The sequence below is a fragment of the Suricata suricatta genome, chromosome 12, assembly GCF_006229205.1.
Source record: "Suricata suricatta isolate VVHF042 chromosome 12, meerkat_22Aug2017_6uvM2_HiC, whole genome shotgun sequence".
Classification (NCBI taxonomy): domain Eukaryota; kingdom Metazoa; phylum Chordata; class Mammalia; order Carnivora; family Herpestidae; genus Suricata; species Suricata suricatta.
This window is the reverse complement of record NC_043711.1, coordinates 9,398,496-9,410,673: the sequence shown is the minus strand read 5'-3', so window position 1 is coordinate 9,410,673 and position 12,178 is coordinate 9,398,496. Positions and strand designations below refer to the sequence as shown.

The 12,178-nt window shown below is 54.1% G+C and overlaps 1 protein-coding gene across 1 annotated transcript; it reads left to right on the top strand.

Annotated features, from left to right (window-relative positions):
* Window positions 1-900: 900 nt before the first annotated feature.
* ASF1B (anti-silencing function 1B histone chaperone) lies at window positions 901-10,419 on the top strand. The gene is made up of 4 exons (XM_029917332.1): window positions 901-1,491; window positions 6,132-6,247; window positions 8,948-9,124; window positions 9,504-10,419. Exons 1-4 carry the CDS (start codon window positions 1,383-1,385, stop codon window positions 9,708-9,710), a joined length of 609 nt encoding a protein of 202 aa, XP_029773192.1. The 5' UTR covers window positions 901-1,382; the 3' UTR covers window positions 9,711-10,419.
* The last annotated feature ends 1,759 nt before the right edge of the window (window positions 10,420-12,178 follow it).

The following is a 12,178-nucleotide window of genomic DNA, read 5'->3' as shown; positions in this document are numbered from 1 at the left end:
AAGCACATAAGAGATCCCGTTTGTCCTGTTGAGACCCATCACTTGTCAAAATACTATATCGGCCATACTGGGTGAAAGGTAACATTAAACTTCATTTCATTTTTTTTTAACGTCCGTACTAGAAAAACTGTGAAACGAGAAATGCGGCTTGTGTCATTTTTCCACTGGTCGCGGGTGGAAGCAGAGTCTGGCCGGCAGGGCGCGACGGCGGTCCGACCCCGCCGTGGGGGGCCGCCGAGAGAAGTTTCTCGTTGCATTGTTGCAGTCACGAGTCTCGTCGGCAAGTTTTCACGGGCCCGGGCAATGGGCGGGGGAAGGAGGGGGACGTGGCCTTGGGGGCTGAGTCGCAGGGGCCGGACTCCAACTCCCTCGGACAGCGCTCGACGTCCACCTGTCAACCTCCCAGCGGCCCTCAAGAAGGCGAGAGCGGGACTCGAACCCGCGGAGTCGCAGAGGCCCCACTCCCGGGCCTCAGCCCAAGCGCGCCGCGCGACCACAGCTCCGTTCTCCCCTCGGGCGGGGGTGGGGGAGTGGGGTGACCAACATTCACAAAGTTCCCAACGGACTCCCCCGCCGCTGGGTATGAGGGGCCGGGAGCCCCTTAGAAGAGATCCTGGCAACGCTCACCTGCGGACCGACGCCAAGGCGACAAACGCTCCTCCTCTCCCTCCACGCACGCCTCCACCACGCCGGCAACCAACTTCCGCTCCTCTGCCACGAATCCCCGGCTAAGTATTCCTCTCCGCCCGCCCCCGCGACCAACCCAGCCAATCATCTCTCAAAGAATTGGCTGCGTCCCTGCCACACTCCTGCCTGCCAATCACAGCGGGCGCTGGCACCGCCCTTCCCGCCCTCTTAAGCGAGCGCCGCGCGCCACCACTAGGCAGTTGGAGGCGCTGCCCTCCGTGGGGATGCGTCTTCCGGAAGGACTGGGCGAAGCGCGAGCCACGCCGGTGCGGGAACCTTCGGGATTGGCCGAGAGGAGCCCTGCGCTCTGACTCCACCCATTCCCTCCCTAGACATCCGAGTCGGAGACGCTGGGGATTGGTTCCCAGGGGACACCCAAAGAAGCCTAGAAATGGTTCCGCCTCCCTCGCTCGTCCCGGAGAGGGAGCTCCACGGATTGGTCCGAGGAGTCTCGGCGCGCGCCGACCCGCACTCCAGGGTTGGCTGAGGGTGTGCTCGCGCCGCCGGAAAGCGTTGACGCTGATTGGCCGGGGGGTGGGGCCGGCTATTTGAAGGAGGCGCGCGGACCTAATACGCACTTCAGTCGGCGGACAGAAGAGGCGGGAGCGGGTTTGTGTAACGCTACCCGCCTGACCATAGAGGACTCCGGCGCGGGCTCGGCCCCAGCTGTGGCCTCTGCCGCGTCCGGCAAGGCGATGGCCAAGGTTTCCGTGCTGAACGTGGCGGTGCTGGAGAATCCGAGCCCTTTCCACAGCCCCTTCCGGTTCGAGATCAGCTTTGAGTGCAGTGAGGACCTGGCGGACGGTGAGGCTGGGCCTGTGTGGAGCTCCCCCTCCCCCCGGCCAACCCCGACCTCCCCCGCGAAACAACCGATCTCCTTTCCAACCCTGACCTCCCTCCTTCCCTCCCCTTCAGCCCCGGCCTCCTTGTAGGGACTACCCCTGACATCCCATGGCCAACCCAACCCCTTCCCCGGGGTTACTCCAGGTTCCCCCGTGGAGACCTCATCATCCCCGTTTTTCCCCTCGAGCTTCTGCTGGGCACCTATTTTCTCTGCAGAGATCTCAGCCTCCATTCTAACCTGCAAAGAACTTCAGCCACCCTGTGTTCCCCACGCTCCCTCCCCAGACCCTTTCTCCCTCTGAAACTCCTTTCAGCCGTGGCAAGACCTTATTCACCCCTATCTAACCAGTTGTCTCCCAGTCTCCTCCCTAACCTGCTGATATTTAAAGCAACCCCGCCCGCCACCCACTTCCGATGGTTTTCTTCCCCAAAGCCCACACCTAGAACCTGGCTTCCACCTCCTTAGCTAGGCCCCTGTTTTCCACTCTTGATGTCCACCTTCGGCGGCAGCGCAGATTTACAGCCCGATCTCCCCAGCGCCGGTTCCTCCCTCCTCTCCTGCTTTGATACACACACTCCTAGCCGAGGGGTGGCATCGCCGGGCGAGCATGAGTCGGTCCCCACTGTCTGCCCACCAGGTTCCAGCTGATGTGAGGCAATTCTTCCAACACTTTTGATGGTCTGACCTAGTGGGATGGGGGTGGGGGAGTTGGGTGGGCCAGGCTGCACCAGGACGGTATCTGGCTTCAAACAACCGGCTCAGAGGTCAGACCTTTTTGTGCATCTTTTCCAAGGTGCTTTCACAGACGTACTCATTCATCTGGGTGTTTTAATGGTGGACGTGGCTGTCATCTCACGGATGAGAAGACCGGAGCCACAAAGAATGAAAGACCTTTCAAGTAAAGATCTATAAAAACCTAAAAATCTAAGGGTGCCCCCGGCGGACTCTTGCCACCACTTTCAGGGAGGAAGTACTCCATTAGACCAATTCTCCACTTGATGGTTAAAGGAGAAGAGACAGCAGTGAGGAGGTAGAGATCTGCCAGGGGCGCTAACTAGTACCTGTCCGAAGTGGGTGGGTGGCTTGTGGGAAAAGCCAGTCCTTTGGATCCTTGGATCCGCTTGGGGCTGATAAAGTTTGAGGTAATGTGTGCTTCTGGGCCGGGCCAAGGCATCGTCTCTCCTTGGTTTCTCCGCTTTTTAAACTAAGGAACCTACTTATGACTAACTATAGAATAAGCCCAGTTAAACCCTTTCTGGAACAAGGCAGGGTGTAAATAAATAATTAAAGTGTAGAATGACACTGTGGAATAAGATTTAATTTTAAAGCCAAGAGGAGATGTAAGGAGCTAATAGGTTAAGGGATTCACAGTTCCCAGAAGGCAGGAGATCGGGTTTCATACAGCCTGTTTGTGCTCCTTGCATTTAAAAACAGTTGCAGAGTCATTATCTAGTACTTCTATTCCTAGGAAAACCCCTGCCCTGTTACTTTACTAATCTGTTTATAGAGTCAGAGCAGGAAAGGCAAAAGTCCCGCTGCCGGTCATTTTTTTAATAGAAATGAGATGACTTCTCCAGGGTCACACAGCCAGTCTGTAGAAGTATTGACACTAGAGTGTGTCTCTGAGCCCCGAGGCCGCAGTTCCCCACCTGTGCTATAACCTGAGAAAGAAAGAATGCATCCCTTATTTTAGAAGTGGGACATAAATAGAACTGACCGTAGAATTTATTTCCACATCAGGACACTCTTGAAAGAGAAGGAAGGGAGTGCTTTTAATTACACCCAGACCGTAAAGCTTTTGCTCAGAGAAATTCAAGTTGGAAAGCAAACTCTGGCCTGAAAATCCAGACCCTGGTTCTATCCCTGGGGCTGGCCATGACTCTGACCTGCCAAGCTTGCTTTCTACCTCTGCCTGGCCTTCTTCCCGTGGAGCGGAGAGAACCCATTTCCTGCCTCTCAAACAGATGGAGGGGGCTTGGCTTCAGGAGTCTCTCAGATTCTGGAGAAATCTCAGTCCTGTTACCTTGACACTAGCAACTGACGATCTGACAAAAGATCCAACCCCCGGTCATCGGCTGACCATGTTTCCCACTGGCTCCGAAAATAGATGCTTCCAAGGCATAAATCTGTGTTTAATACATTAGGTGTGTTTTTCCACTGTTTCACTGAGAAATTCAACAGCCAGTGTTTGAATAAGTCATGGAACCAGATGTCCTGACCCACAGCAATCACCGTGGTCAGGCCAGGGTTCATGTAGATGATTGTGAAAAAAGGCAGTGATAAACAGAAAACAGCTTGCTGCGTAGGTGGGTTTTGTGTGTGTTTGTGTGTTGTGTTTTGCTTTAAGGCAGGAACCATTTTCCAGCTAGATCAAAGACGCTAGTTTTCTACATGGCTTTAATCAGGTTGTTAGTTTTGGTTTTGTTTCCATACCTAGTGGAGAGGAGCATGTTGTCGGCTGTTCGATTGTGAAGTTAGAGCATAAAGACAAAATAGTGCCATCAAGTTACCCTTGAAATTGCCTAAATAGTTCGGTGCACTGCATTTCCTGGGTATAGTTGTGTCCTGTATTCCAAAGGAATGACTTTGGGCTCTACTAGTGACTTCTGTCCCACATCTAATTCAGAAGAATGGTTACATTACAAAATGAAGGCACTCAAGTATGCTTCTGCTTAAACCACTTCGGCAAGTTTAAGGTGATCCAATTTGTAGGTCCTTATTCCAATCATCTATCTTCCGTGGATGACTTCATCAGCAACTCTGACCCTTGAGTCAGTATTTCACTATATATGGCCCTCCGTTAATTCTCTGGTTACTTTTTTTTTTTTTGAGAGACAGATTGAGAGAGCGCAAGCAGGGGAGGGTCAGAGAGGGAGACACGGAATCTGAAGCAGGCTCCAGGCTCTGAGTAGCTGTTAGCACAGAGCCCGACGTGGGGCTCGAACCTATGAGATCATAACCTGAGCCGAAACTGGATGCTTAACCAGCTGAGCCACCCAGGCGCCCCATCTCTCTCTCTCTGATTTCCTCAATGGCCCGCATTGAGGGCACCATAGCGGCCGTTTGCCTGGCTGCCGGTTTTCTCTTCCGGTCAGCACCCACTCCAGTCTTTGTGTAGGTTTTGCCAATAGTATTGAACATCCAGTGCCTGTGGCCTACACAGGGCCTACTCTACTTCAGTCTCCTTTTTATCTCCCCACCAGCACGTTAGTTAAATGCACACATACGGGACTCCACTGGTGATTGGGGGGACCGGGGGAGGCCAGGAGGAAAGATCCTAAAATCTAGAGCTGTGTTAGAAAGGTAAGGGCAGAGCTAGCTTGATTTCTGTTCCTCCAAAGGCATTGTTATGTCCTAGCCATGTCACTACTTGCAACAAAGATAAATCAGTAGACTTAACGGCTCCCTGCAAATAATAAGAGACTGGAGTTCGAGCCCCCAGTGAGCCTGCTGGTCACTGTGTCCCACAAACCCGCCAAGGGTCCCTGAGTAGACAGCCTGGGTGAAACTGCAAAGGGACAGGAAATCAGCGTATCGAGGAAGAGCTCTGGGCTCAGGTGACAAACCTCCGTGGTTGCGGCCCACAGAGCTGTTTTTCCAAAGTTAGATGCTCTTGCCGGACAGCTGGACCAAGAAACAGGGCAACTCCAACGACAGTTTGTTTCCTGTGAAACCTCCCCCGCCCCCGGCTGCTGGAGCTATGGGCTGTGTGATTTCAAAGAACCCAAAATAAGTTTCAAGTCTCCTGCCAAGCCTCCCTGTACTAGCGTGACCTTGCCCCTGATACACTTGGACCTCCTGCAAGAGGCAGCCGTGACCAGGGATTTCCGGCGCTTGATGGGCCGGCTCTCCTTAAGCACTTTTCCTTCTACCTTGCTGGAACCTACTCAGGGATGAGAACCCCCCCACCCCCCCCTGGATGGAATGAAAGAGAGAGTTGGGGTTCGGAGGGTCCCTCTGTGGTGCCACATTGGTTAACTTAAGTCACTGTCACCCAAGGCTCTGAGAGCCTGGCGTGAGTTGGTGCCAGATCTAGAAGACCCGGGGACTGGCTGACTCCCCCAGTGGCCTCGTCTTCCCCCTCCTGCCGGCTGGCTCTTCTGCTGGATTGGAATCTGCTGTCCTGCCCCAGTTGTCGAGGGATCTATTCAGTTCGGTGGCACCGGTCCCTGTGTGTGAAAGAGGATGCTGCTTCCTCTCCCGGCACCCAGTGGGCAGAGCCCTGAAATGGCCCAATTCCCTGCTGTTCCCTCCCCAGCACGCCTCTGTCACGTGGTGCCTAGTTCAACCTCTGCCGCACAGTCTACCCTCGGGCTCTGAGACCCCCGAGTTCCCCCAGAGGTGCAGGGTCAAGGGCGGCTGGCAAAGCTAGACTCACAGGAGAAACTTCCCCCGTAGAATTAGAGGCTCGTGCCCATCCCAGTGTGCAGGGCAGCAGCGGTGCCCAGCAAGTAGTGCCCAGCAGATGTCCAGGTATTCTTGAGAAGAAAAATCTTCCGATAGATTAAGGATCCGTCCCAAAACTCAACTTGAGAAGACCCTTCCCCTGCCTTCATGCTGCCCGGCCATTTCAAGTCCCTAACACTTCATATCCTTACAGACCTAGAGTGGAAGATCATTTATGTTGGCTCCGCTGAGAGTGAGGAGTTTGATCAAATCCTAGACTCCGTGCTGGTGGGGCCTGTTCCGGCAGGGAGACACATGTTCGTCTTTCAGGTAAGAAAGACCAGGCCTGAGGCTTTGACCCCTAGAAAACATCCGCTTCTGCCTGGAAAGCCCACGGTGTGGTTCAGTGGTCAAAAGTTCAGGTTCAAAATTCTGGCTCTGCTTTCAAGAACCGTCTGGCCTCTCAGAGGTACCTCATACATTTCCCTTTTCCTCCACCTCTGTATTGTCACCGCGAGCCACTGGTTCAGGGTGAGTCCTCCTTATTCATGGGAGTTAGGTTCTAGAAGGTCGCTGTGAATGCTGAATTAACAAAGACTGAACCATTCATGGCCCCTGGAAGAACTACAGGGTTGGGTTCCTACAAGTCCTATTTTTGTCAGCTGGTAAATACATAATCTTGTTTTCTGTGTGTTTATGTTTAAACCTCTTATTTAATATTATTGTTGGTTCATTCCCATTGACCTCCTGGCCAACGGCACTATAATTCATGCCTGAAAAAAACTTCTCTAACACACGTATTTTCTCCATAAGGCACATCATCACCCTCTTGCACTTAGGAACCCTAGACAGCGTTAAGCACTATGCTTGCTGGCCTTTTTTTTTTTTTTAATTTTTGAGACAGCGTGAGGGAGCAGGGGCAGAGAGAGAGGGAGACACAGAATCCGAAGCGGGTTCCAAGCTCCATGTTGTCAGCACAGAGCCCACACAGGGCCCAAACTCCCAAACCATGAGATCATGACCTGAGCTGAAGTCGGACACTTAACCAACTGAGCCACCCGGTGGCCTTTTGTTCTTTTTTAACGTTTGTTTATTTTTGAGAGAGAGACATACCCACTCACGTGTGAGTGGGAGAGGGGCAGCAGGGAGGAGGTCCGAGGATCCAAAGCAGCTTTCACACTGACACTGTGAGCCTGACGCGGGGTTCGAACTGGGAGATCATGATCTGAGCCGAAGTTGGACGTTCAACCAACTGAGCCACCCAGGCGCCTCTGGTGGCCATTTTATTTTTTTTTTTAACTATTTTTTTTAATGTTTTTTTAATTTATTTTGATACAAAGAGAGACAGAGCATGAGGGAGGGAGGGGCAGAGAGAGAGAAGGAAACACAGAACCGGAAGCAGGCTCCAGGCTCTGAGCTAGCTGTCAGCACAGGGCCTGAGGCGGGGCTCGAACCCACAAACGCGAGATCTGACCTGAGCCAAAGTCGGAGGCTTAACCGACTGAGCCACCCAGGCACCCCCAGTGGCCATTTTAAACAGCAAAATCACCAACAATAAGCATCAAAATGTGGGAGCCGTGGCATTAAAAAGACCACAAGGAGGATGCCCATTTACAATATGCACTGAGCTAAGGCCGAGAGCATCACCTTTTCTGACCTCACCTGGGAACCTGTACATCAGGCAGCTCAGATTTTTCCCCACTCTGTGCATGTCCTCGAGGACTATGAAAGCACCCCGATCCTGAGGTTACAAATCACTATTATCGAGTAAGTGAAATCGCAGATGAAGATTCACTGTCACTGCGGAGTTGCTCTCTAACCCAGTATCACAGGGGCTGCGGGCGCACAGGTGCAGGGCGATTCTCACGCTCGCTGAAGTTTGGCAGGCTTTGCTCAGATCCTCACCTTCCTCCCGCTCCGCTCCGCCCGCCGCAGTCCAAGCACCTCCTTTCATCCCGTGAGGAGGGGTTCCATCCACCTGTACCCAGGCCCCAGTGAGCCCCTCTACCCCTCTCCACTAATTTATGAACAAGGGACCCCGTGTTTCATTTTGCACCAGTTACACAGCTGGGCCTGTTCATAACAACACACCCCCAAATCTGTCCACATCTGTCCTCTACTTCCTGGTTTAAGTCTCTGCCTGCTCCAGGCTGACTGCTGTAACCTCCTGCCCAGTATCCTTGCCTCCACAATATCCGGCCCTCCTCAGGCGACAGTGTCCCACACCACCAGTTGTCTTCATTTTTTTTTTAATTTTTATTTTTTTATGTTTATTTTTGAGAGAGAGCACAAGCAGGGGACGGGCAGAGAAAGGGAGACACAGAATCGGAAGCAGGCTCCAGGTTCTGGGCTGTCCGCACAGAGCCCAGTGCGGGGCTCGAACCCACGAACCATGAGATCATGACCTGAGCCCAAGTGGGACGCCTAACTGACGTATGGACTGAGCCACCCAGGTGCCCTGAGAGTTGACTCAATTTCTTTTTAATTTTTAATTTCTGCCAGAGCAGAAGCAGAGAAGGGACAGAGAGGGAGACACAGACTCTGAAGCAGGCCCCAGGTTCTGAGTTGTCAGCACAGAGCCCAACACAGGTCTCCGACTGATGAACTGTGAGATCATGACCTGAGCTCAAGGTGGCTACTTAACCAACTGAGGCGCCCCTGCAAGTCTTCTTTACCTATCCCTTATCTCCTGCTAAGCATTCTTGCTCTTTCCTGAGCCCTTAACTGGCCCAGAAGGCCCCGGCTGGCTGGCCACCAACCTGCCCACCTGTTCAGCCTTATCTTGACGCTACCCTCCCCCCTTGCTCACTACACTCCTCAGCACCACTTCCTTCTTTGTGGCACACTTGTCACACTGAGCATTTTACAGGCATTCGCAGGATTGATTCTGTCTTCCCTACTCGATTAAGAACTCCCGTTGGCAGAGAACGTACCTTTGGCTCAAATACGTGTCACTTGAAAAATCACTGTCGTCCTGCTCTCAATGTGGCTATGTGGTCAGTGCTAAGGCCTAGGATGTGTTTCCTCTAGGCTGACGCCCCCAACCCGTCCCTCATCCCCGAGACTGACGCCGTGGGTGTGACCGTGGTCCTCATCACCTGCACCTACCACGGCCAGGAGTTCATCCGCGTGGGCTACTATGTCAACAACGAGTACCCGAGTCCCGAGCTGCGGGAGAGCCCGCCCCCGAAGCCAGACTTCTCTCAGGTGGGGCTCCTCTCTGCACTTCCTGCTCAGACGGGCTGGCTCCCTTGTACCTGGGGGAGTTGACTCATTGGAATTGGGAGCCAAGGTCACTTCTGAAGGATTTCACGCCATCCTCAGATCTTGCGGCTCCAGACTAGAACTGGAGAAGAGAAAGGTCTTTTGTTCCCAGGAGCGGCCCTTGCAGAATCGAGATTAGATAGGTCCCAGCCCTAAGGGCACACAGGCCCTCCCTGGTGTCCTAGGAGTGGTGGTTGGTGGAGATGGAATAAGTTGAGGTCTGATCTTCCTGGCTTTGGGGCAGGGGGTCTGGGGGGGCGGCTCGGTGGGAGTAATGAGCAGGCATGCCCACAAGGGTGACACTCCTCTCTCTCTGCCCCAGCTCCAGAGGAACATCTTGGCCTCAAACCCCCGCGTGACCCGTTTCCACATCAACTGGGACAACAACATGGACAGTCTAGAAGCCATAGAGAACCAGGACCCTGCCCTGGGCTGTGGCCTCCCCCTCAGCTGTGCACCCGTCAAGGGCCTGGGTCTCCCTGGCTGCATCCCGGGCCTCGTCCCCGAGAATTCCATGGACTGCATCTAACTGCAGGAATCCGGGCCCAACGTGGGCCCAGCTGGGACAGTGGCCAGTCTCCTTGAGCATGTGGAGGGGGCAGCCGGGCCTCCCGGACAGTCCCATGGAGGCCACCTGGAGGACTTTGGGGCCATCAGCTACACCAAGGCGGGTCAGACATGGCTCTGAGGAAGGAGCGGGCCTCAGGTCTCTCCTAACCCTGACCCAAAAGGATCATCTTCCCTCTACTGCCCAGGCCTGTAAGAAGCAGGTACTTCAGGTTTTCGTTGTTTGTGACTTGTGTCTTTTCTCTCTTCCACACATACTATAAATCTACCAGCGGGCCTTTGTGCCACCGCGGTCCTGTGAGCACCACCGGCCCAGTGCTCCTCCCCCAGACCTCACTCACCTGCCTTGAGACCCTCCCGGTCAATGCCTGGCCAGGCTCCAGCACTGTTGAGACAAAGGCTGTCATTCCTGTCCCTCCCCAAACATCTGAGCAGACCCACCCAGCTTTTTGGAGTCACAGGCAAGGAATCTTGGTTAGAAGGTGGACTGGGACACAATTTCTGTCCTTCCTGGACAGGTTTTAGGTCTTTGCAATCCAACAGCCTCTGGAAGACCTCTTTTCCCAAAGGTGTGTTCCGCAGGATGCTGAGGAATGATGGTCCAACTCTCAGTCCCAAGCACCTTCCTGCCCTCTCCTAATGAGGTCTGGCTTTCCCTGGAGGCTGCCGGGGGGGGGGGGGGGGGGGGGGGGGGGGGGGGGGGCGGGGGAGGCCACTGTGCTCGGTCCATGTCGGTGCCAGCATCAGGCCCCCTCTGCAAAGACCTCATGCTCTTCCAGGCCACAGACAGATGCCAGGCACAGGAAACAGTAGGGACCCTAAAAACTTCTGTCCCCTGCCAGGCTCCCCCATCACACCCAGTCCTCTCGCTGCTACGTGGATGCTATTGTGATTGCAGTTTGTATATTAAAAGGTTTTTATATTAAACATGTTTGGTTGATCTAAAAATAAAAAGCACTTCATCTAGACTGTTTCTGCTTTTGTCTTAGGTGGGCTGAGGCATGTCTGTCCATCTCTCCTCATGAGGGGGCTCTTGCCCCAGACAGTGGGTTGACTGCCCCTTGTCCCCTTGCTTAGCTTCTTACCCTAGTCTTAATTGGTTACCTAATTGTACTCCAGACTGAGGTTCAGGGGGGGATTTTTCTTTGTCAAAAGTTAAGCAACGCAGCTGTTCTGGATAGAGCATAACCAGTGATTTTTTAGACTTTGACCTTGACCCACAGGAAGAAGTTAACATCATGCTCCAAGGACACCCACAGCACCACTTTTATTAAATTTTACTTAACCTTACTTTCTAACCTCACAGCTCAGGGTAGACTGGTCTGGCTGGTAAGCCATTTCCCCACAATTCATAGAAGTGCCCACTTACCTCCCGGAAACTGGTGGCCCTAGGAACAAGGGAGTAGACAGCTGCCAGAGGGGGTTCTGGCCGTAGAGGCCTATAGGCAGAGCAGCAGATTGGCTCTCGGGCCTGGCACCAGCTAGCCTCTCTGAGTCAAGATAGCTGGCTCATCCAGCCCCCCTCACCTCTTGGCACCTTCTTTTTGGGTCTACTGCAGTGTTTCTCAAAGAGGCGGCAATTTAACAAGGTCTGGAAATGGCTTCGGTGGAGGAGAAGGGGGCGGTCCCTACTGGCATCCAGTGGGTAGAGACAGGATGCCTCTAAACCTGCAGTGCACAAGACAGCCCCCTTCTCCAACAAAGAATGACCCTGCCCCAAATGTCAGTAGGGTGGCAGTGAGAAGCTGACCTCAGGCTGTGTTTTAGAAGGACACCCAGGGGCACCCAGGGCTGGCTCAGTGGGGGAAGCATGGGACTCTTGATCTCAGGGTTGATAAGTTGGACCCCCACATTGGATGCAGAGATTACTTAAAATCTTCATAAAAACAAAAATAAAAGGGCACCTAGAAAAAATGGTCATCTTAATGCTCTGGGACAAAGGGAAGTCCCAGGCTGGCTATGCCCCAGACTCCTCATCTGTAAAGTGCGAGTGATGCTACCAGTTCCTCCGTGATAGGAGCGTGGTGCAAAGGAGTGCCAGCTCTTACTACTGAAGTGCGCACAAGCCCAGGGTAGATGCCCAGCAAAGGGATCGGCACAGAGCCCTCTCCCAACCACCCCCTACTCCCGGGGACCCAGCATCCTCCTGAAGATCTGGCTATGGCTGGAGGAGACCCAGAAGGCTCCTGGGCTTGGACCCTGCTTTACTGCGCCAGGCCTTATGAATGACGACTGCCTGCGGCCCGGCGACCTCTGACCCGAGGTGCCCGCCGCGCCCCTCCCCCGCTGGCAGGTGGACAGCGGCTGCGCCGGGAGGGTGGGGGGAGGCTCTGGCGCCAACCTCGGCTGGCCGGCGGCCGCTGCCGCACTGAGCGGAGGCGGGGGACTGCGGCGCGTATGAGGCCAGGCGGGCGCTCGCCTGGACCGCCT

Bases quoted from the DNA above. Each gene is read 5' to 3' on its own strand.
- ASF1B (XM_029917332.1), top strand. From the start codon at position 1,383: ATGGCCAAGGTTTCCGTGCTGAACGTGGCGGTGCTGGAGAATCCGAGC. The intron at 6,248-8,947 runs GTAAGAAAGACC...TGTTTCCTCTAG, and splicing joins GACACATGTTCGTCTTTCAG to GCTGACGCCCCCAACCCGTC. The intron at 9,125-9,503 runs GTGGGGCTCCTC...TCTCTGCCCCAG, and splicing joins CGAAGCCAGACTTCTCTCAG to CTCCAGAGGAACATCTTGGC.